Source organism: Leptodactylus fuscus, chromosome 4, assembly GCF_031893055.1.
Source record: "Leptodactylus fuscus isolate aLepFus1 chromosome 4, aLepFus1.hap2, whole genome shotgun sequence".
Classification (NCBI taxonomy): Eukaryota; Metazoa; Chordata; class Amphibia; order Anura; family Leptodactylidae; genus Leptodactylus; species Leptodactylus fuscus.
In genome coordinates this window covers 105,118,355-105,140,958 of record NC_134268.1, presented here as the reverse complement: position 1 = coordinate 105,140,958, position 22,604 = coordinate 105,118,355, and the positions used below count along the sequence as shown (strand labels likewise).

Sequence of the window (22,604 nt, the reverse complement as noted above, 5' to 3'; positions counted from 1 at the left end):
GCCAAAATTTAAGGTATACATTTACAAATAGTACAATGGCAGCAATAAATACAGAATCAATGCACGCACTCCAGGGTTAAGTGAAGCGCAGGGGTAAACATGAGAGCCACCATCATGGCTAACCTCCATATATTGTAATCGGAAGGGAAGGATGTGGAGGAGGTGTTAGCTTGGACGGTGGTTCCCAGGTCTGCTCTGTGCTCCACTTAATCCCAGAGTACACACCCCGGTTTTTCACTACTAATGATCATTGTTATTGTTTTTTTTAAACACCCTACAGTATTTGTTTTTAAGCTATGCAGAGTGAAAGCTAAGAATTCAGGGGCAACGCCTGGGAAATGGCAACAAACATAACCGTAAAATCATGGTACAATAGTAGCATGTCAGCAGTGGGAACAAGAGTCCCTCAACATCATGTCCTGAAACACGTAAGCTGTGCTTCCTTTTTTCTTGTTCCTGGAGCATGTATATGTTTCTTTTTTTATATTTATTTAATGAAGTAAAAGTTACATTTTAAATAATCTGATTGCCGGACGAAATCCTTTTTGAATGATTGCTGTTGACCCCCACAGTCTGGGGTTGTCCGTTGCAATTGTTGGACATACATAGTCAGATGTAGCGGTTAGTTTTTGGAATTTTTTAACAAGACAGAGAATCTATTGTCAAGAACATATAGCAAAATATGGTCAAAGCCAAGAAAGAGAGAAAGGAGAGAGAGAGTGTTATGAGTGAGAAAGAAAGAAAAGAAAGACCTTTGCTGAGGGATGAACAGGGAGCATTGGCGGCATCCATGAGCGTGAAGTCCACTGAGGCAGTGGGTCAGTTGGAGCTGGTTTATCTACCTCCAGTCGCTCATCATAAAACCTGGAGGCCTTGGATGAGAGTCTCTCTCATTAAGGGTACAGGCCATATGAAAGTGAAAACCCCAACAATATTGGATCTGAGCTTTTAGTAGTATAGATCCACTGGGCATAGGGTGCTACACCTAATCAAAGTGGCCAGAGGTAGGTCCGTAACGAGCTGCACTGTAGGAGTTATGGCTGCTAGAGGTTGTAAATTCCAAGCAGCTGCAAGGATTTGATCACAGAACTCTTGGTAGTGCAATTTAAGGATGATATCTCTGCATATATTTGGGTTCTTAGAGTGTCCCAATTCACATTGGATAAGGTCCATGCAAAGCAGGGAGGGATCGACCTTGGGAAGTAGTGTCAGAGTAGAAACTGGGTCGCACAATGTTGTTACGGACTCTGGTACTCCTTGGACAGGGATGTTATCCCTCCTGGACCTATTCTCCACGTCCTCCTTTCAGGCCAATATAGTTTCTAGTCTTTGGGCATAATTATCAAGCCATTGGCAACTTCAAATATTGTGCCCTCCACTACTAATACTCGTGGGCCAAGATCTCGTATCTGTTTGGTACAGTCAGACACAAATTTAGAGAGTTCAGTGGAAAACAAGAGTTGTATTTTAATGACAAGAGCTGATGACGAAAGTCAAAAGGTACTGTGGTGCCTCCATAGTTTCATGGTCATAGGTAGCGAGTGATGTGGTAATACTGTGACGCAAGTCAGGAGCAGATCCAGAAGGGAAAGGAGATTTGAGGAGTTCAGGCAGGGTGTGCTAGGTTATTGAGTCTTCCCTCAGTTTAGGATTTTTTTTGGTTTCTGGGATTAGTGGACATGGAAGCAAGTAATAGGGCATCTTAGAAGCTGCAGTTAGGTGATACCGGGGAAGCAGTGACTGAGTGCTGAATTGTTAAACAGACATTAGATATGGTGGGGGAGGGAAACAAACCAGGAGATGCAGTCGGGCATCCGGGGAAAACAACGCATAAAAGCAGAATGTCCAAGATGGCCACTTGGTTCAATCTGTCAGCAGGGTTAGGCAGAAAATCGAGCAATGGTGTCTGGATGTTGTAGGAGCATGACCGTTATAGCTTTAAAAAGGTCACTAAACCCTGAAAACCAAGAACAATCAAAAAGCTTCATAACACGGTTCTGCAGACATAACTAGAGATGTACTAACTGCTATAGAAATGGATTGGGCAGATATACAGGTAGTTTCCTGCCTTTGTGTAGTGCCATTACCAGTTGAAGACAAGCTATAAGGCACTAGCATATCACAGGAAGTTCATGAAGGGGTGGAGCTTAGATCCTATTCAGTCTAATGATGTAATGGGCACAATTCAGTGTAACAGAGAGAGCAGCTCCAGAGAATGAATTACATGTACAGAGTGGAATTTATTTATTTAAATGAGGTATTCCCCATCACAGTGTCACATGCTATGCTACCCAGCTTTCCCAGACCCCTGAAAGATAAATCAAGCAAAATTTAGCATGATTTGGGAGCAAATAAGTTTTTTTTTTTTTTTAATAAAAAGGTACACAATATTCATCAGTCCCTATTACTGAATTACCTGGTAAGTTACCCAGCTTTACTGGGACCCTGGAAAGGCAGTCTGGGATAATATGCCATACTGTATAGTACATATAGCATTGGGGTAATAATTAGATCTGGCATTCAGAATACCTATCCATTGGTTAATAGATTTCCAAAGCTCCTGAAAAAAAAAACATGCATAAGATCTCAGGAATAAAGTTAAGAGGGGAATTATTAAAGCATAAAAGTATTTGCCAATCAGTAGGCTAGGAAAGTTGGGCGACTTTTTGTATGGAGCTGTACTGTTGCTGTACAGAGTCTGTAAGGTACAGCTGGCTAGATTCACTGTACATATCCTGCTTCTACTGTTTTTTTTATATTTCACATTGTACACCGTTACTTGGTAGATCCCTTCCAACAAAATAATCACGCTCAATACAGAGACAAAGTGTGCAATTAGCATTAGAAAAGGAAGAATTTTTTTTGATTTGGGGACTATGACTGCTGCATAGGAGGACAATATATTGCTTTTTATATTTATAATTACAAATCATGAAAATAAGACTAACGGATCACTTTTGTATAATACATCCATGGGCTTCCACAAGGATTAATAGCCATTGTGTCAGTCATTTGAAACGTCATATTTCAACTCCTATTTCTAGAAAAGTTTAAGAGGGAGTCTTTCAGCAGGAAAATATGTAACAAACTAATGCCAGTACATCAAAGGGGGACTTTACACTTTCCAAAGATGTCTTATTCTGCATTGCACCTCCAATTTAATTAAATTCAGCATTAGTATGCAAATTGAGCAACATCTTCCATTTGGTCACACTTTGTCTTCAGTTAAGGGCGGTTATCTGAATTAGAGAGTTCAGCTCTGGTGAGAAGATAAACTGTAAATGGCTTTAGAGATGTATCTGCATAAGAATAAAATGAAGATTTGCATAAAAATAGAGCTGCAATGCAGAATAAGAAAGGAATCTTTGGAAAGAGAGTTAAAGCCACCCTATGCTCCTGTCAGTTAGGTTGATATTGATTTTAATGCCGACAGACTCCATATAAGAAAAGGGGAAGACAAGTTGGTAAGAAAGGACACAAACTTACTCTTCACCATAGCGGCCCATCTCCCTGAAATACTTCATATACATTAGTACTTCTTTAGAATGTCCTCCATGATATTTCTGTGCAAGCACTAGAGAACTAGTCAACATATGGAGAAACCAGGTAATCTCTGTCTTCTGGTCATAAAAAACCAAGTATAGAGTCAACATTGGAGAAAAACAACTAAAAATGCCATATACAAGTCATAATGGACAGAAATAAGGCTACCCTTTCTGTAAACACGGCACGTTATCCCAAAGTTATCCAATGGGTAGGATTTCATGTTTTGAATATTCAGAACATGGCTGCATCTTTCAGTTATATACACTAGTTAGAAGTTTCCATTTCTCAATAAATTCAGTTCACGTAAGTGAAATTGCATTTTTATTTATTTTCTCCATAATTACAAAAACATACTTGTATGGGATGGCACGGCACAGGCAAGTAGAGCAGAAACTGTGTTAAAAGTAAGTCATTTGGTGAATGCAATTACAAATGCGCTGGTATTTTCTTTCCCAATTCCTAATCTCTCCCAAAGCAATGTTACCAAGTATACTACTGAACAGTTTGGACCTATTCTTCATAGTAAAGTCAGCCAGACATGTATATTCACATTAAGGTTTGGGTAAACTCACAAAAATGTTGGCAGGATTTTTTATGTTTGCACATGTCACAATACTGACCAGCAACTCTGATTACATAGCGGGTGGGAGAATAAACAAATAAAAAAACGCTTCAAAGAAACAGATGAATGGCATTTAAAAGGGAATCTGTTAGAGCGTTTTGGGATGCTAAACCATCCACAGGTCCTTATAGAACCAGTGATTAGTGTCCCAAATCACCTTGTAATAAAGCCATCTGTGCTGCAATAAAAAAAAAAAAAAAAAACGTTATACTTTGCACCTTTGTGGGGGACACTGGTGTAGTTCTTCACTGAAGCCAGGGGAGTACACCTCGGCTTCAGTGCACATGCCCCGTACCTCTGGAAGCCTGGGAGTACTTGCTTAGCCTCACTGAACAACTGTACAGGTTCTGGGAGCACCAAAGAAAAGTCTTGAGATTAATCAGACTCATTACTATGCAAGTACAAAGGTTTATTTTTAATTTCAGGCATGGATGGATTTAAGGCAGGGCGATTTGGGACACTAAACCAAAGGCGTATTAGGGCCTTTGGGTGTTTAGTGTCCCAAATCGAATTGACAGGATCTCTAAACAAACCATTAACCTATGTGATGTCAAAGTATGTATATTCTTTGGCATAAGAAAAGGTTTTGTTTGGTCTTTAAAAAGAAAAAGCTCTGGTATTCCTGTATTTTATATTTACAGCTCACATAATATGCCATAACTGCTTGACAGGAGGTTCATAACTGCAAAGCTACATGGGGAGTTACAGAAACTGCTTGTATGCAACCAACACCTCAAGAGGGAACAAATATGCAGATGCCGCAGCACATTACCTCCTCCTGTTTGTTTCCATCTAATCTAGTCATGTCAGTATGTCATATATGAACAAAAAAAAAAAAAAAAAACTTTTTTATATTGTAATAAAGGTGAGCAATATGTAGCAGTATTAATAACATTTACTACTGAATAAGCTATATTTGGATGCAATATGAAAATTCATTGTTTAGTATTTGGAAAATACGCACACTTTAGAATTTCAATGTGTAATAAAATGATTCACATTTCTATGTATACTTATGACAAACTTATTTACATGTTGCCTTGTCAGTAAAGCAAATTACATTTGACATCTTTTAATGCATCTATTCAAGCGAGTGCTTATTGCTGAAATGCTAGTTGATCTCAGCTGTAATGGTAAGGTGAACTCCTTAGCATTTGGAACACACAGTAGAAGAAATTATCTCAGAGTTAGTCATCTCTAGCAGGCTCAAACAGAAGATTATGAATCACTTTTTGTATTATAGTAATCTATGTAAATATTAATCTATTCAAGAACCTAAGGCACAACTCTTAAAGCATACTTCAAATTATAAACTTTTCATAACATAATAGCACATGTGAATATAACAAACTTACAATATATCTTACAGGACTGGTAGCCCCTAGCATAACAGGATTAGGGTGCATTCACTCGGAGGAAAATGGCGCTGAATTTGGTGTGGAATCCGCGTCAGATTCGGCGCTAAAAAAAAAAAAAAAAAAAAAAAAAAAAAAAAAGGAAAAAGCTTCCCATTCCATTTTCTACTGAGAAACCCACTGAAGTCAATGGGAGTCTTTTATTCAGCGCTGAATCAAACACAGATTCCTTAACAAATTCAGCACTATTTTCCGCCATGTGAATGCACCCTTAAAGGAGTTTCCTCATTCACAGAATAGTAGAGGGTAGCAACTAGAGATGAGCGAGTAGTATTCGAAATGGCAGTTTCAAATAGCACGCACCCATAACAATGAATGGAGCCGGCCAGTTGCGTCCATTCATTCCTATGGGTGCATGCTATGTGAGACTACCTTTTCGAATACTACTCGCTCATCTCCCTTCTCAATAGACCAATATATAAAAAGTAACATTGCTTCTTAACTGAAGGAAACATATCTAATAAGATATTACATAGTTGCTTATATTCAAATGTACTACTTATGAAAAGGCTTTTAGAATTGAAGATATGTTTTAATATACTTTTGTAACATTGGCAGGATGAAGTGCATAAATGTACAGCTTCCACTGGAGCTAAATCAGATTTTTACTTTTTTTTTTTTTTTTTTAATATCCCCAAAGACAAAAATTTATTAAATCCCACCGTACAGGATTTATGGAAAAAATAATTCACAGTAAAACAACATATCTAAAAGAAAAGAACACAGGAGTTTTCCTAGCAAGGCCTATACAAAGAGCTGCGGCTATGATGGCACAAGTGAAAAAATATATCTAATACCAGGTCAACAATACATACTAGAAAACCTAATACATCAGCACTAATTTTTATTTTGCAACAGTGTCATGCTTACGCAAATTTTGGGGTTAAACTGACACCTCATTCACTTAGATTAGTTGTGATGTCGCAGGGTTACAGTCATCTTTGGTCACGGCAACCATCTCACATCCAAAGTCATCATGCAAGTCTTACCCTCAATTTACAGAGAAAACTACAGAGAAAACTACAGGAACTTGTTTACTCCATTGTTCTGATCCTCTGTGAGCAGTTCTGTCAATTTTGACAGAGTCAAGATCAGCATGTGCCTATTTTTGCTCTAAAAAACAAAAAAAACTACAGAAAATGCAATGGCACCTCAAAAATCAATAAACGTCAATAACTGTATTCAGTCATAAAATAGGTAATAAAGAGAAGCAACTATTCCAGTAAGAGCATATTCCAAAGCCAGGTTGCAAATATTGTAGTTTTTTGCAGATTGGATGCCTAAAAACTGCACCCAAAAACTCCGACCACTTTAATTTTTGAAATTTTCCAGTAGCTGCTGCATCCCGCCCCCCCCCCCAGCTTATACTCGAGTCAATAAGTTTTCCCAGTTTTTTTGTGGTAAAATTAGGGGCCTCCGCTTATATTCGGGTCGGCTTATACTCAAGTATATACGGAATATAGATATAATTGAAGCAGAAAGTCTGCAGAGGAAAACTTTGCAGACTTTCTATGAAAAGCACAGCATGAAAAACTGCTTGTCACAGCTGTTCCTGCAGCACTATGTTACTGTGGCTTGCTAAATGGCGCCTTAGGGAGCATTCACACTGGGCAAAATGGATCGGATTCTGGCACGACTCCGTGTGGGATTGCCACCAGAATCCGCGTGGTTAAAAAGCCTCCCCATAGAACTCTGTTGAGTGGCTTTTAAACCGAACGGATTTTGGAGGTCCAAGCTCCATCCCCATGTTAAAGGACACGACTGTTGACGGCTCAAAGTTTTATGTTTGTGTAATGACAGTCACCTCTATTACAAAAGTGTCTGACCTCTGTACAAGCAATGCCGCCCCTGCTACCTCTTGTGTCACCCCCTCTACCTCATAGATTGTAAGCTCTTGCGAGCAGGGCCCTCAGTCCCATTGTGTGAAATGATTATTTCTTTGTAATGTATCTTTCTATCTGTATTTGAACCCTACAAATTGTACAGCGCTGCGGAATATGTTGGCGCTATATAAATAAAATGTATTATTATTTATTATTATTATGGGGGCAATTCCGCACGGAATTTACATCGTGTGAATTCCGCATGGAGTCGAGCCAGAATCCGAGCCATTTTGCCCCATGTGAATGCCCCCTTAGCCTTAAGCCAGTTCATCAAACACCAGCAACACCCTGTGTTAAAGTGGTGAAAAGTCAACATTTTTAAAATTACTCTAGACACCCTTAAAGGGAGGTTGACAGCAATAAATTGATTAAAAACCTAGCCTTGTAAAAGTGATTCTGCCGCTCTCAAATATGCCTGTCAGCTAGCTTTGTGAGCCTACTTTCGTGTAAATTGACATTTTATGTATATGCAAACGAAGGGAAGTGTCACCCCCCCCAAGAATCTAGATCTGAAATGGGTCTCCAAAGCTGAATTACAGAGGCCTATTTGTAAATCCCAGAACCATTTCACAACTTCACATTTGATACAGTATGAAACATTCCTGAACAGTGCAAATATGCCTACAATGCGGGATTCTTAGATATATTGCCAATTAACAAAAAAAAAAAAAATTAAAAATATTCAAGCTTTACACATACACGTTAAAAAATAAAATAAAGCATCTACACTATTATTGCTGATAATGACAACCACTAAACACTTGTTTATGCTGCTGCAGTATCAAACAGAAATAACGATTGGAGCTCTACTTCAAAAACTAAAGTTGCTATATCATCAAAATTTCCTGGTTAAATCAGGCTCTTAAAAGAAAACCTGTCACATGAATTTGGCCCTATTCATTGACTGATCGCTATATTTGTATGCACATATAAAAGATAAACTGTCTACTCAGATAAACTGTGTAGAATTGCTCACTGGACCCGTAAACTGAACACGAGCAGAGATTTAAATGAAAAAAAAAAAAAAATGACAAAGTTGGAACTTTCCTAACAAAACTATATATCAATGTGCTCCAACACATGCTGCCAGCAGGAGCAGGGTGCACTGCATTTTCAGATTAACAACTTCCTTTAATAATAAGGGCGGGTTCACACCTGCGCCCATGTCGGCTTTAGGCAATCCTGCTGGGTTTCCGTCTTCTGCCCCGAGAAACTGGGCAGGGGACGGAAACCCGGCAGTCAGTTTTCAATCCCATTCACTTGAATGGGTTTGCACAGTGATCGCCCGTGAGCGCTTTGTGCCTGTCCGTGGCGATAGTTTTTTGGTTTTTTTTTTTGTTTTTTTTTTTAAAACCGGACACAAAGTCCTGCATGTCTGACTTTATGTCTAGTTAAAAAAAAAAACGGTATCACCGCAAATAGGCACAAAATGCTCACGGGCGATCACTTTGCAAACCCATTCAAGTGAATGGGATTGAAAACTGACTGCCGGGTTTCCGTCCCCTGTCCAGTTTCTCGGGGCAGAAGACGGAAACCCAGCAGGGTTGCCTAAAGCAGGCACGGGCGCAAATGTGGACCCGCCCTAAGGAACAACACACTGCCTAACGTTATGTGCTCTTCAATCCAATGAAATCTGACAGCCTTGGTGTAACATTTTGGTATTCTGAGGGTGCAAAGAGGTAGAAAACAAACAGACATTAACTGAATACTAGTCACCAGGTCTCAAGAGCATGAAATACACAAATTCTTCTGAAATATCATAAAATTAGATTTTTGGTTCATAATTTTATCCATATACAAGATATAATTTATATTTTATTTATTTCAAAGTACTAGACTAGTTCCCAGGTTATCAGATGATGAAAACCATGCCTGTGACAATCAATGTCACAGCACCAACAAAAGGAACTAAGAACAAAGTTCCAGAAAATTTGTGAGGCACAAGAGGGTGAACAGAACATGACTTCATTACTTTGCACACCAGTAGTTTGCCTAAAATCTACAAGACAGCGTTGGCTATGGCATCACAATGTTATTTACAGGAAACTAGTGACTCCAAAGAATGGGAAAGGGGGAGGAGTTTAAAGAGTTAGGTATAACAGTAAATAAAGTGGCATAGTATGCACCATGCCCAGTTCATCAACTTTTCATCTGAAAGAAAAAAAAAAAAGAAAAATAGGCCTTTCAAGAGTTTGCATAGTATTATGCTGGTTGCCAGCAAACATATCAGAAATGCACTTTCATGATCTTTGTATACAAGTGCCACATCAGGTAAAGTAAGAGTAGTAGTGAGGGGGGGGGGATTTTTATCAGGTTGTGTGCTCTATAGCAGCAAGCATAAGAAGTTCTTGGCGGTTCAGTCAGTCTGTTTTCTCTTCTTTCTCACAGTGCTCTCTTTGCATCATGCAACGACGGACAATGCTATCAAAACTTCCAAGGTAAAACAATGCAATTGTTCTAAAAAGTCCCATTGTGACAACCTGTAATGAAAAAAACAAATTTAGTAATCTGGTCAAAGCACAGCCATTAATACAATACACACGTGGACAAAATTGTTGGCAGCCCTCGTTTAATTAAAGAAAAACCCACAATGGTCACAGAAATAACTTGAACCTGACAAAAGTAATAAATAAAAATTCTATGAAAATGAACAAATGAAAGTCAGACATTGCTTTTCGCTTCAACATTTAAAAATAAAAATAAAACTCAGGAAACAGGCCTGGACAGAAATGATGGTTGCCTTAACCTAATATTTTGTTGCACAACCTTTTGAGGTAATCGCTGCAATCAAACAATTCCTGTAACTGTCAATGAGACTTCTGCACCTCTCAACAGGTATTTTGGCCCACTACTCATAAGCAAACTGCTCCAGTTGGCTCAAGTTTGAAGTAAGCCTTTTCCAGACGGCATGTTTCAGCTATTTCGAAAGATGCGTAATAGGATTTAGGTCAGGGCTCATAGAAGGCCAAATACGAATAGTCCAATATTTTCCTCTTAGCCATTCTTGTGTGTTTTTTAGCCGTGTGTTTTGGGTCATTATCCTGTTGCAAGACCAATGACGTGCAACTGAGACCAAGCTTTCTCACACTGGGCAGCACATTTCTCTCTAGAATCCCTTGGTAGTCTTGAGATTTCATTGTACCCTGCACAGATTCAAGACACCCTGTGCCAGATGCAGCAAAGTAGCCCCAGAACATAACAGAACCACCTCCATGTTTCACAGTAGGGACAGTGTTTCTTTTCAAGATGCTTCATTTTTCCAACTGTGAACAGAGTTGATGTGCCTTGCCAAAAAGTTAGATTTTTGTCTCATCTGTCTATAGGACATTCTCCCAGAAGCTTTGTGGCTTGTCAACATGTAGGTTGTGGTTATTATTACTTTTGTAAGATTCAAGTTATTTCTGTGACCATTGTGGGTTTTTCTCTGATTAAATGAGGGGTACCAACAATTTTGTCCACGTGTGTATGTGCATAAAAAGGGACACATCTGTCAGAGTAATTTTAACACAGTATTAATAAGAAACATTTTAAAACTTGCATAAAACACTATCAAACCCCCCCCCCCCAAAAAAAAAAAAACAAAAAAAAAAACTTAAAGCTGAACCTGAAAAGCAGGGTAGAGTAATGTCAAAGTACAACCTGCTCAAAGGCAACCTCATAATAGAAAGATTAAATGAAAACTATACATAGCTGTTAAAAACAAAACAACCCCCCCCCCCCAAACGTAAAGGTTTTTTTTTTAAAAGGTCTGTTAATGCCATTAATGGGTTAATAAGTGCTTCTAGATACCTTTAGCAGTGTTTTGAGTGAGTTATGTGTTTCTCTGGGAGCTCCTGGTATCTTCTGCATTTGTTTACAGCTTCTTGCTGTCTTACCTAAAGCATCATGGTACTTGTAGGCGGACTTGTTCTCTCCCCCTCTCTGTCTCTAGCTATCCCGCCCACCACTAGCCCTTTCCACCCCTATAGTTAGTCTGAAAAGAAAAAAAAAACAAAAAAACACGCAAGTATGATGGGGCGGAGGGGAAATATTAGTGACGTTCCCAGAAACAGGGAACGTCACTGGATAACAGAAAATATCGATAGGGCGGTCCTCAAGGATATGGTAAATATACATCTTTGATAAATTATGTAATTTAGAAAGTAAGCAGGGAGAGGGCGTTTTAAATTAGTGTAGGAATTATATTTTATCCCAGACAACCCCTTTAATACAATAATATACATTTATGAATTTTTGCAACGTGTTTGCGCGCCCCCCTGCCCATGCTGAATCCCTTGTTACAACTGTGGTCTGAATACAAATATCAATGTATTATTTTAGTTCCCCACTTTTCAACATAATAAGAAAATATTTCTAGACTTTACCAGGATGGGATATTAAGGAACACAAGATTAGAGAATAACAAAATGTAAAGAGTCTAAAGCCTTTCTGATTGCATTGTACATATATCTAATTCAGTGCAGATCATTTTTCAGGAACATGTACAGTGCTAGTTGTCAGTTTTGAAACCCAACTCTTAGTTATTATCCATCAAAAAAGTTCTACCCATAGATGTGCTCTTCAAAGTGAAGAACTGTGTGTAAACAATCACCTTACCCAAAATTTTTAGCTAAACCCACGTCGGAATATCCTTAAGAAAGGCTATTTTTCCCTTACCTTGAGAAGTCCTCTCTTGCAGCACAGGGGACACCCATAGTGCTGTGAGAAAACTCATTCCTGGATTCTTCATTATGGTAATAAAGGACGGAGGTGCGAGAAGACTTCTCAAGGTAAGGGAAGAATAGCCTTTCTTAAGTCTATTCCAACGGGGATTTAGCTAAAAACGGGATTCTAATGATAGAGTCCCTTTAATGCAAATCTACCACCTACAATATCACTTCTAGAACACTCCCATGCTGTTGTAGAGGCTGCTAGATCTATATCGAACACCTGTTAGAGTACCTGTTTTTAAAGTCAGTAGGAAAATCTGAAGAAATGAAAGACAGTACTTTATAGGATTGCTTCTACACTTTCCAAAGATGCCTTTCTTATTCTTCATTGCAGCTCCAGTTTCATGAAAACCAGAGTTTTATTCTTATGTAACTTACATGAGAAGTGCTTTATTGGGGTTTCACTCTCTGTCTGAAGTTAGGGTTGGTTATTGAGAGCAAAGTGGTAAGTGTCATTTAAGAAATGGGAGTACAAAGCTGGTTGACCAAGGAGATTAGAGTGAAGAGTGAAGCCCCAGCAGAAGTTAATTTGTATAAGGATAAAATCCTTACCTAAAAAAAAGGTGCCTTCTGCTTTACAGCTCCATTTTCATAAAAATTGGTGGTTTAGTCTTAAGAAAATATGCAAAAGGGGCTTAAGAGGCATTTCTTCCACTGAGGCTCCACACCCTGCTCTAGATTTCTGTCCCTAACTGCAGCCCGGTTCATCCCCTCGTTGCTTGAGTGAGATCTCCCACTTTGTCTACAGTTAGGGGTAGTTATCTTTAGAAAGTGTATAAAACAGCCCTACAAGGTAGTGTCATCAATTAGCATCAAATTAATATTTGAAAACAATTTTCCTTTTGACAGACTCCCTTTAAAGATAAATAAATATCGCATAGTAACCACCCACAGGTGCTTCAGTAGTGGCATCTTCATTTACATATGGATTAAAAGTTGATTTTCTCAGCAGCAAGACTGCAATTGGACACTACAACACTATATACGTAGTTTAGAAATATGGTAGTGATAGACTCCCTGTTTACACCATAAGGCATACTCTAAAAAAGAACAAAAGGACGTATAATGCTCTGGCTGCATGAAAACAGTTTCATAAAGTATATGGTTTATGCTGTAGTGTCCCACTAAAATACAATGGGTCACAGCTATACCTTGTACAGTTGGGAAAAAGCTGCTGCAATTTAATTATGCATTAAAGTAAAATATAAAAAGTTTGAAAACAGTTTAGGCTTCTAATTCACACAGGTTTTCCATATACTTCTTAAATAGTTGCTATTCTTCAATAGATGCCAGGGTTGGTGCAGTCATCAAAGCACTTAGGAAGTGTTAAAAGTGCTCCCACTTGGTTATAAGGAAACTTAACAGGGTTATCTATCAAGAAGAAGTTAAGATTTTGTATTTGAACTATGGATAAGACTGAAGAAAGAAAGTAGCTTTAGAAGTAGCAAGTATTTTACAAACTGAGGCGGAGTTCACATCAAGTTTTTTTGGTCAGGATCTTGAGACCGTACTCGCCTTTAAAATCCTGACCAAAAAGACAGCTCCCATTAATTTCAATGGGAGCCGGTTGTTTCTTTTTTACGGGAGCATGCTCATTCTTCAGGCGGAATCCACCTGAAGATACTACAGACTAGGCCCATTCATTTGGGCCTAATCCAGTCGCGACTACCCAGTATTTTGGACCGGATCCTGAGGCGGCCTCCGTGTCAAATTCCGGTCCGAAATACTCCGTGTGAACTCAGCCATAAAGAGGTTGTCCAGGATAAACTGATAATTATCCCCTAAACTAAACTCCCTCCCAACCTAATTTCGAATTTACTTCAATTAAAAAAAAATATATAAAATTGTATAATTCCCGATATCTCTGGAGCAGTAATGTGACCACTCCAAGGACACTTTCTGATAATCCATGGACATTCCATTTCACCACTTCCGAAACAGAACATCACCATCACTTCCCAATCCCCAATCAAAACTTACCAAGTCTTCCTTTGTCCGGGGAACGGCTCCTCCCCCTTTTCCTGTCTTCTAGTAGTGGATGGAATGGGTTAGTAATGAAGACGGTGAGGGTGGGAGGGGCTAGTAATGTGTGGGATCGATAGACAGTGAGATACTGAGGGTTGGACGGGCTAGTAATGTGCAGGATGGGCTAGGCTTATTGAGATGGAGGGTTTTGTAACGGAGTGAGGGGAAGGGGGGCTGAGTGAGAGGGAATTAATGTAGCAGCTACACAGGAAGCTGCACAGCAGAAAACTAAGGCTCCATTCCCACGGAATAACGCGCCGCTCATTTAGCCAAGTAAACACGTGTCAGAGCGAGGCGCGTCAAAACAGATCCCATTGACTTCAATGGTTGCCGGCTTACGCGCGCTACCCATTGAAATCAATGGGTTATAAAGCCTCCTAATGATTTCAATGGGTAGCGCACGTAAGCCGGCACCCATTGAAGTCAATGGGATCTGTTTTGAAGCGCCTCGCTCTGACATGTGTTTGTGTGTCTAAATGAGTGGCACATTACGCCTAACAGCATATAAACAAACACTGAAGATGCAGCAACAACCAGAGACACTCAGAAATCACTCCAAACACTGCTAAAGATACAGGGGTGTACTTATTAACCCATCACTAGCACTAACAGACCTTTCAAAATCTTTTTTTTTAAATAAAAGTTTTTCTGCCCGGAAAACCCCTTTAATTGATTTGCAGGCCATTGCAATCTTTATCTTGTTATTCAGGTCTTCAAGAGCTTATAAATAAAATTACATGAGCAACTTACCTGCTGAAGGCCCTCTGTTATAGTGGTGACAGGTGACATACCACATGTTAGGGATGACAACATGTAACCATCTGAACCAACAGAACTGTTGAAGTTACCTTGCTAGATATGGCAAACCAGAGAGCAAACATTAAGAAAAGTGTACATGGCAACAAACATTTTAAATGTAAAGTCAAGTTCACACACTGGGGGAACATTATAGGAGGCACTAAGGGGGTATTCATGCCTAACATGTTAACTCACTCAGAACATTCATGACCACCCCAGAAAAAGGGGTGACCTACCAGAAGACTGGGCAAGTCTCAAACCTAGTAGAAAGCTCAAGGGGGCTCTTGATAATTTTCTATAGGCATTATATGTCAATCAAATCTCAAATAAAGGAGCAATGGTGGAAATGCAGTTGGAAAAACACTGAGTATTATAGCACCTGCAAAGTGGATGGCATTCTGGCTAATCCCATCCACATACTGCAGAGAAAAAATAATTTAGCGAAAAAGCTGCAGTTTCAAAAACCATTGCATTTTTGTGAGTTGCAGCATTTCAAAGCATACCTACAGAAATGCTGGAGTTTTCCATATAGGTAAAATAGAAGCAGAAAGTCTGCAGGAGAAATTCCCCCCCCCCCCCCCACAGTATTTTTCACAAAATGTCTGCAAACAAAAAAATGCGTTGCATTTCCACCATGGTCTTTTCTATTCTGTTCGTTGGCTCACTCCATGGGGCCTTAGCATAAAGAGGCATATGTTTATTGAAAGTTTTCAGACAAAAGAACTTTTTTTTTTTTTTTTTTAATCACATACTTACTACAGCATCCTTAACAATTAGTCTGGCCACTTGGTCTGCTTGACAAAGACTTGAGGTCTCAGAAATGAGCTTAGTCTCCAATGGCTAGGGAAAGGAAACAGACATGGTCAACTTCATTATGCAAAAACCTTAAAACTTAACTAAACTGACAACTTTTGATTTTCTAGCTGTATTTGTGGCATTAATAAATTTTGTAGTATACTTTTCTTAACACATTTTGGTTCCTTTCTGTGAACTCCTGTACCTCTTTATTCTTCCCTTCGCTTCTGCACGGAGAGCTGTTCCTGCCTCTCACAGAACAACTAAGTATGTTTTTTTTAAATAAATCGGGAGGGGGGGGTATGTTTTTTTTAAATAAATCGGGAGGGGGGGGGGATTTCTATACAAGGACCCTCACAATGCTGCTGGAAGTATTGCAGTACTTTCTGAATTGACAGAATATGATAGGATTTATTAGCATATCAAAATAGCCTAGACAAAAGCGTTGTGTAGTCTGGACCAGTAAAGTTTATGAAGTACAGGCATGGCAAAGGAATTATTTACAAAAGTCCAATAACATTTTGTTTCAGCCCTGATAAAGGCTCTGCTATACACCACGTTCCAAATTTATTATGCAAATGATATCTTATCCTGATTTTCCTAAATGGTTGATGCAAGTCATTATAACGTTCAAGTCTTCAATCTTCAGAATATAAATTAAATTGTACTGATGTAACATCCCAATGATTTTTTTTTATTTGTGAAAAACAAAAAAAAAACAAAAACACAAAATAAAAAACAAAACCCTAATTCACTGTTCCAAATTATTATGCACAACAATAAATAAACATTTTATAGGTTGTAAAGAAATGAAATTGGTTATTTGTTGAATTTGCAGCATTAAAGAGGACCTTTCATGTCCTCTGGCACATACGGTGTAATACACTGCTACAAAAGCCAACTTTTCCGTTATGTGCCCCTGGAGAAGAGATATCAATGCCGTTACCGTAGCTTTTCAGTGTCAGAAGGACGTTTCTGACAGTCTGTGAGGAACGCCTCTCCTAACAGTAGAGTCTATAATACTGTACTGTCAGAGGGGGCATTCCTTACCGCCCAGCGATGACGCCAAGCAGCGAGGAACGCTCACACACACACACACACACCTGACAGTGCTCTGCCATAGACTTTATTTGGTTTATTTTATATTTTTCACCTTCCTCGGCCTAATTTATAAAAAAAAAAAAAAAAAAAAAAAAAAAAAATCTACAATGTTTTTCTAACAAATACCATACAAATATTACTGAAAAATAAGTGCAGCAGAAATTATGCTATTTACAAAACCTCTGCGGACTTTTTGTGAAAAGCACTGCGGGGAAAAACTGCAATATGTTTCCACCATAGTTTTTCCCACAGTGCTTTTTTGCTGCAGCCTGCCATCTGAGGCCTTAGCCTTAGGCTGAGTTCACACAGAGTTTTTTGGCAGCAGGTTTTGATGCAGAATATGCTTCAAAATCCGCTGCCAAAACGGGCTCGCTTCTTTTTTCCGCTACCTAGTAGCGGATAAAAGAAGAGACATGACCATTTTTTCAGTGGATTCCACAGCTGAATCCGCCGTGGCGCAACACTCCCCTCCAGACTAAGGCCATTCACTTGGGCCTAATCCAGTCATGGCTAGCCGTTTTTTGGACTGGATTCTGAGGCAGACTCCGGTCCAAAAATCCCTGTGTGAACTCAGCCTTAAGTAGATTTCCTTTAATTGGGCTCACCTGGTAAATTAAATTACAGGTTTTTGATATTGACTTCAGTTAACCAGAGAGCTTTGAGGCACAATACCCTCCAAAAGTTCAGTTGGAAAACAAAAAAAAGGTTTTCAATTTTTGTGACAATTAAATCCTATTTGCATAATAATTTGGAACACAGCGTACACTGAGGCAACATACTGAATAAAGTGGACTCCAGGGCTACGGCACATGTCAAAAAGCTATCTTAAATGTCCCCCCACCGTCAGAAAGGCAGTTCTTAAAGGAACAACAACAACAAAAAAAAGGTCTAAAATTATAGGTGCCATAATACGGTGACCCCAAGCAAGTTATTTATTCATAAAAAAAACCAAATTATATATGTGTAAAAATTTGTTAAAGCGGACAAGCTGCAGTGTTATTTTTAGTGCAGTGAAAGCTAATCAAAACATTATAGGTATCACAAAATGGAGCCAAACAAAAATAAAAACTTATCCGCAAGAAATAAGCTCTCATATAGCTATGTCAAATAAATTTGGCAGAGATGGAAATTATGAAGAGGAGTTACACATTCAAAGCCAAACTACCCAGAGTTTTTAAAAGGTTAAAAGCCTTCAACACAAAGTGTAGAATTGGCTTACCTTAGATTTATTTTCCTCAGCAAACCCAGGTGTATCAGTATCCGGAGGATAGGCAACAGTCACATAAACATTATATGGCTTAACCTGGAAAGGTAAACAAAACTTATAACATTTTAATATATTCAAATCTTATAGATTTTAGTTACAAGACCCCCACTTATAATACTTTATTCATGTTGATCAACACATCAAAATATCTAGATAAGTGCCACTCAGTACCTGTCAGTCATTGAAGCACAGCTCTAGTCACTTGAATATTAACCACAAAGTAGACATGGCCAATTTATAGGAGATACAGTTTCTGAAAGAATGCCGCCATGTTTTCCTTATCTACATAGATAGATGCAGCAAAGCACTTATAAATCAAACGTACCTCCATTTGAAGTGCTTCTGCAAGGCCTCGAAGTGCAAACTTAGTTGGAGAGTAAGCAGTGTAACCAAATAACCCCAACTGTCCTGCTTGTGATGAAACAAATACAATTCTTCCCATCCTCCTCTCCTTCATAGTAGAGATCACTGCCCGGCTGGGGTACACACTGCCCAAATAATTCACCTCCATTAGTCTCTGAATAAAGAAAGACACAGATAAACAAATCATATTTAAAGCATACCTCCAGTTTGCATAAATGAATAGTACGAGTTTTCTTCTACATCTTACGGGCTGAGTTACTGTCTACATATAGGTCTATGAAGAAAGGAGGCGGGGGGGGGGGGGATGAGGCTTCTAGAAAAGACACTCAAATAACTGCTGCTACTACACTGATACTCTATGCTCTTTAAATATAAAACAGGAGAGAGAAAATCTTTTCTTCACTTATACGGAATCACATATGCACAATCAAGAGATAAAGATGGACCAACAAAAACAAAAAACACATACTAAGTTTGTGTCCGTCAAACAACGAGCTGAAACTGAATATACCGTATATACTCGAGTATAAGCCGACCCGAATATAAGCCGACCCCCCTAATTTTACCACAAAAAACTTGGAAAACTTATTGACTCGAATATAAGTCTAGGGGGGAAATGCAGCAGCTACTGGAAAATTTCAGAAATTAAAATGGTCGGAGTTTTTGGGTGCAGTAGATGCTGGGAGGGCGTGTTTTGGTTGTCTGTCTGCCCCTTCACTGAGCTTGAGGACTAGGGTTTTTTCTTTCCCCACTTGGAATTCAGCCTGGCTGAATATAGGGTATCCTCCTATTAACCCCTTCCCGACGGAACAGGAGCACTGTAGATCCCCTATATTCAGTAGACCGGGCACTTTCAGACACAGGGATACCTAATGTGTTTGTGTTTCACAGTCATTTTCTACTTCTGTATGTATTCGAGGGAAAGGAGTGATTTAGAACTTTTATTTTTTAAATTTTTTTTTTTTTTGCTGACACTAGTATAAGCCGAGGGGAGCTTTTTCAGCCCAAAAACTGGGCTGAAAAATTCAGCTTATACTCGAGTATATACGGTAATAGCTCTTTTTTTTTAGTCATACAAAATTTTAAATTATATAAAATATCTATCTCTAGGTAAATTGATTCATTTGCTGCCGTTTTTGGATCCATTCATCCAATAAACTGTTCTGCTACTTGGATGTTTTTGTTTTAAAAAAAAACAAACAAAAAAAAACAAACAAAAACAAAAAACAACCTAAATGGAAACCATCACTGCTATGTGTCGGGAGAAAAGTCTACCACTGCATACAATGAGGCAATACATTAAAACATGGCCGCCTCTTCCCCTTCTCATCCATAGAGTTCAGTGTTTGAGCTGGAAATAGACTATGTAAAACAGTGAGTGAGGATATGGAGGAGGAGAGCAGAATAATAAACAGAGTAGGAAACAGATTTCTTAATCAAGTTCCGACATCCGCCATACTATTACAGCAGATGCTGTTACTTTAAAGGGGCTCTATCACTGGGAAAAGTCATTTATAACTAATCACATCCTTGCATAGGCTTTAGAAAGTCTATTCCACACCTACCTTTAGTATGTAGATTGCCTCAGTGGTTTCTGAATAAGTCCATTTTTATTCATATGCTAATTAGACTGGTGCACGATAGATCGTGCACACCTCTCCTACTGTTTTCTATGGGAGACTGATGATGATGATGAATTCCTGCTTCCTGTTTGCTTCACACACATAGAAGATAATAGCAGAGAGGAGGCTGCTGGGAACTTCCTGTGCTGGAAGCTCATTAGCATATGAATAAAAACAGACTTATTCAGAGACCACTGAGGCAGTCTACATACAAAAGGTAAGTGTGGAATAGACTTTCTAAAGCCCATGCAAGCATGTGTTTAGATGAAAATGACTTTTCCCAGTGATAGAGCCCCTTTAAAGATGGCGACCACTCTGTAGCAGAGCAGCATTGTATCTACAATAGTGTACAGTGGAAAACCAGAGCTAATGCCTGCAATCAGAATGAACTACTACTCAAGAAGTACCCCCCCAGCGTATTTAAGTCCCCCACACCTGTTATAAAACTATGGGATATGCTATTAAAAGAGAGCTAATGAAACAGTTAAAAAAGAACAAAAACAAAACACACACAAAACCTAAAAATTCATATCACTCCCTTTTCCCTATATTTGAGCCAAACCGCCATTTTTTTGCCATTTTCATTTAACATAGAAATTTTTATGAAAAGCTATGAAAACATCAGACATTCCACCCAAAATAGTATAACTAAAAAGTACATCTAGCCTCCATCATACAAACCAATAGAATACAGGTGACTTGTCATTTTGATTGCACAGTGAACACTAAAAACCAAGCCTGTAAGAAAGTGGCAAAACACACACACACTTTCTCCAGTTCCACCCCATTATTAATTTTGTTCTCAGCTTGCCAGGATATCACATAGAATATCAAATGGCACCATTGGAAGCACAATTTATCCCACATATATTAAGTGCTCATATGGCTCTGCTTTCATTTCTGAAAGCAGGTTTTATAATTGGAGGTACGCTTCAAGATTACACTATAGTCAATGGGCAATTTTCTGAAGACTGACGTTAATGCCAGTCTTCATAACCCCAGAGTCACGCTTCATTTATAGCAAGGGGCACACCTCCTCAAATGAAACACACCCTCCACTGGCATACATTTCCTTCATCAATCCCGCCATGTTTCTGGTGTAAAGGATAATAACTCTATACGCCTCCTTTATGGGAAAGTGGTAAAGTTGATACAAAAATTAGAAATTTTACATTTTATGTGAAAAACCATGATTTGTACTCAAAAAGATTTATACATACAAGGCATGATAAAACTGCTCCAAGGTTGCTACAAAATGACATTTTGGACAGTTCCTATCTATTTGACTTCAATCAGGGAAATAGGTTAAACTTTTTAATGGTAGTACTGCCACCCTGCTTTACATTTAGGGACCACTAACAAGTCTTCCAAAAGAACAAAACTTACTGAGAATCGCTCAATGTCTATTTCTTCAAATTTTCCAGCAAATGATGTTCCAGCGCAATTCACCAACATATCCACTGGTCCAAGTTTTTCCTGAGCCTAAAATGAACAATGCAACAGCTTTTTACTATTTAAAGTTAAGACAATCACTCAATTTACTCAACGTCATCTTCATATAGGGAGAAAGAAGAAGAGGCTTACATACAGTATAATATAAACAATAAAAGTATAAAAATAGATTTTTGTACTCACAGTAAAATCCTTTTCTCCTTCATTTGGGGAACCATGGAACCTGACCACTAGGAGACTGACACTAACAATAGCAAAAGATGTCAGCTCCACCTCAAAACTATACCCTCTCCACATACACTGTGCTAGTCAGTTTGTCCTGCAGCAGGCGGAGAGAGACAATATAACCAAAAAGAACACAGAACCAACCAACCAACCACCACATCCTAAACCCGAAAAAAACTAGAGACCCGGGGCATGAACAATAAGAGTGGGACCTGCATCCCCCAACGAATACAATGAGAAATAATTGCAGAGTACACAAATCTATTTTTCTCGCCCATTTCATTGTGGGGGTGGGAGGTCATGTCCTAAAGCAGTCCGAGCGGGTGGGAACTACATGGCCAAGAGAGCAATTTAGCACACAGGCGCTCGCAGAACCTGACAACCTAAACTAGGAGGGTGGATCTGTGAAGAGAGTGCTCACACAGGTGCTTGGGGGTTTGGAGATCCTACATATGGAAGCAATAGCTGATAAGGTCAGAGTCACGTTTATGACTAATTGACCAATGACCAATAATCCCGGGTAACTGTCCTTGTCATAATTAATTAGGCTGAGTGCCAGACGGTAAGGTAAAGAAGTCACACCACTCTGTATTGGTATTCGTTCTTTTCTCAACCAAAGAATGTGTGCGGACGCACTTTTTATTGAAACACGGGGGTTAAATAGTAGCAGAGAAAGGAAGTGATATAACAATGTAAGTTTTCATATTCATTCCTGATTGGTATGGTACATCTCAATCAAACAGAAAAAATTTAAAGCAGTGCCATATATAGCCAGCTACTC

The 22,604-nt window shown here is 38.9% G+C and overlaps 1 protein-coding gene across 1 annotated transcript in view; it reads right to left on the bottom strand.

Moving 5' to 3' along the window:
* Positions 1-9,307: 9,307 nt before the first annotated feature.
* KDSR (3-ketodihydrosphingosine reductase) overlaps positions 9,308-22,604 on the bottom strand; it is a 31,630-nt gene continuing 18,333 nt past the window's right edge. The window contains exons 5-10 of the mRNA XM_075272198.1: positions 21,533-21,628; positions 18,487-18,678; positions 18,114-18,197; positions 15,755-15,838; positions 14,951-15,052; positions 9,308-9,946 (exon numbers count right to left, since the gene is read on the bottom strand). Coding sequence (XP_075128299.1) covers positions 9,827-9,946; positions 14,951-15,052; positions 15,755-15,838; positions 18,114-18,197; positions 18,487-18,678; positions 21,533-21,628 — 678 coding nt within the window. The 3' untranslated portion in view covers positions 9,308-9,826. The remainder of the gene's footprint in view (positions 9,947-14,950; positions 15,053-15,754; positions 15,839-18,113; positions 18,198-18,486; positions 18,679-21,532; positions 21,629-22,604) is intronic.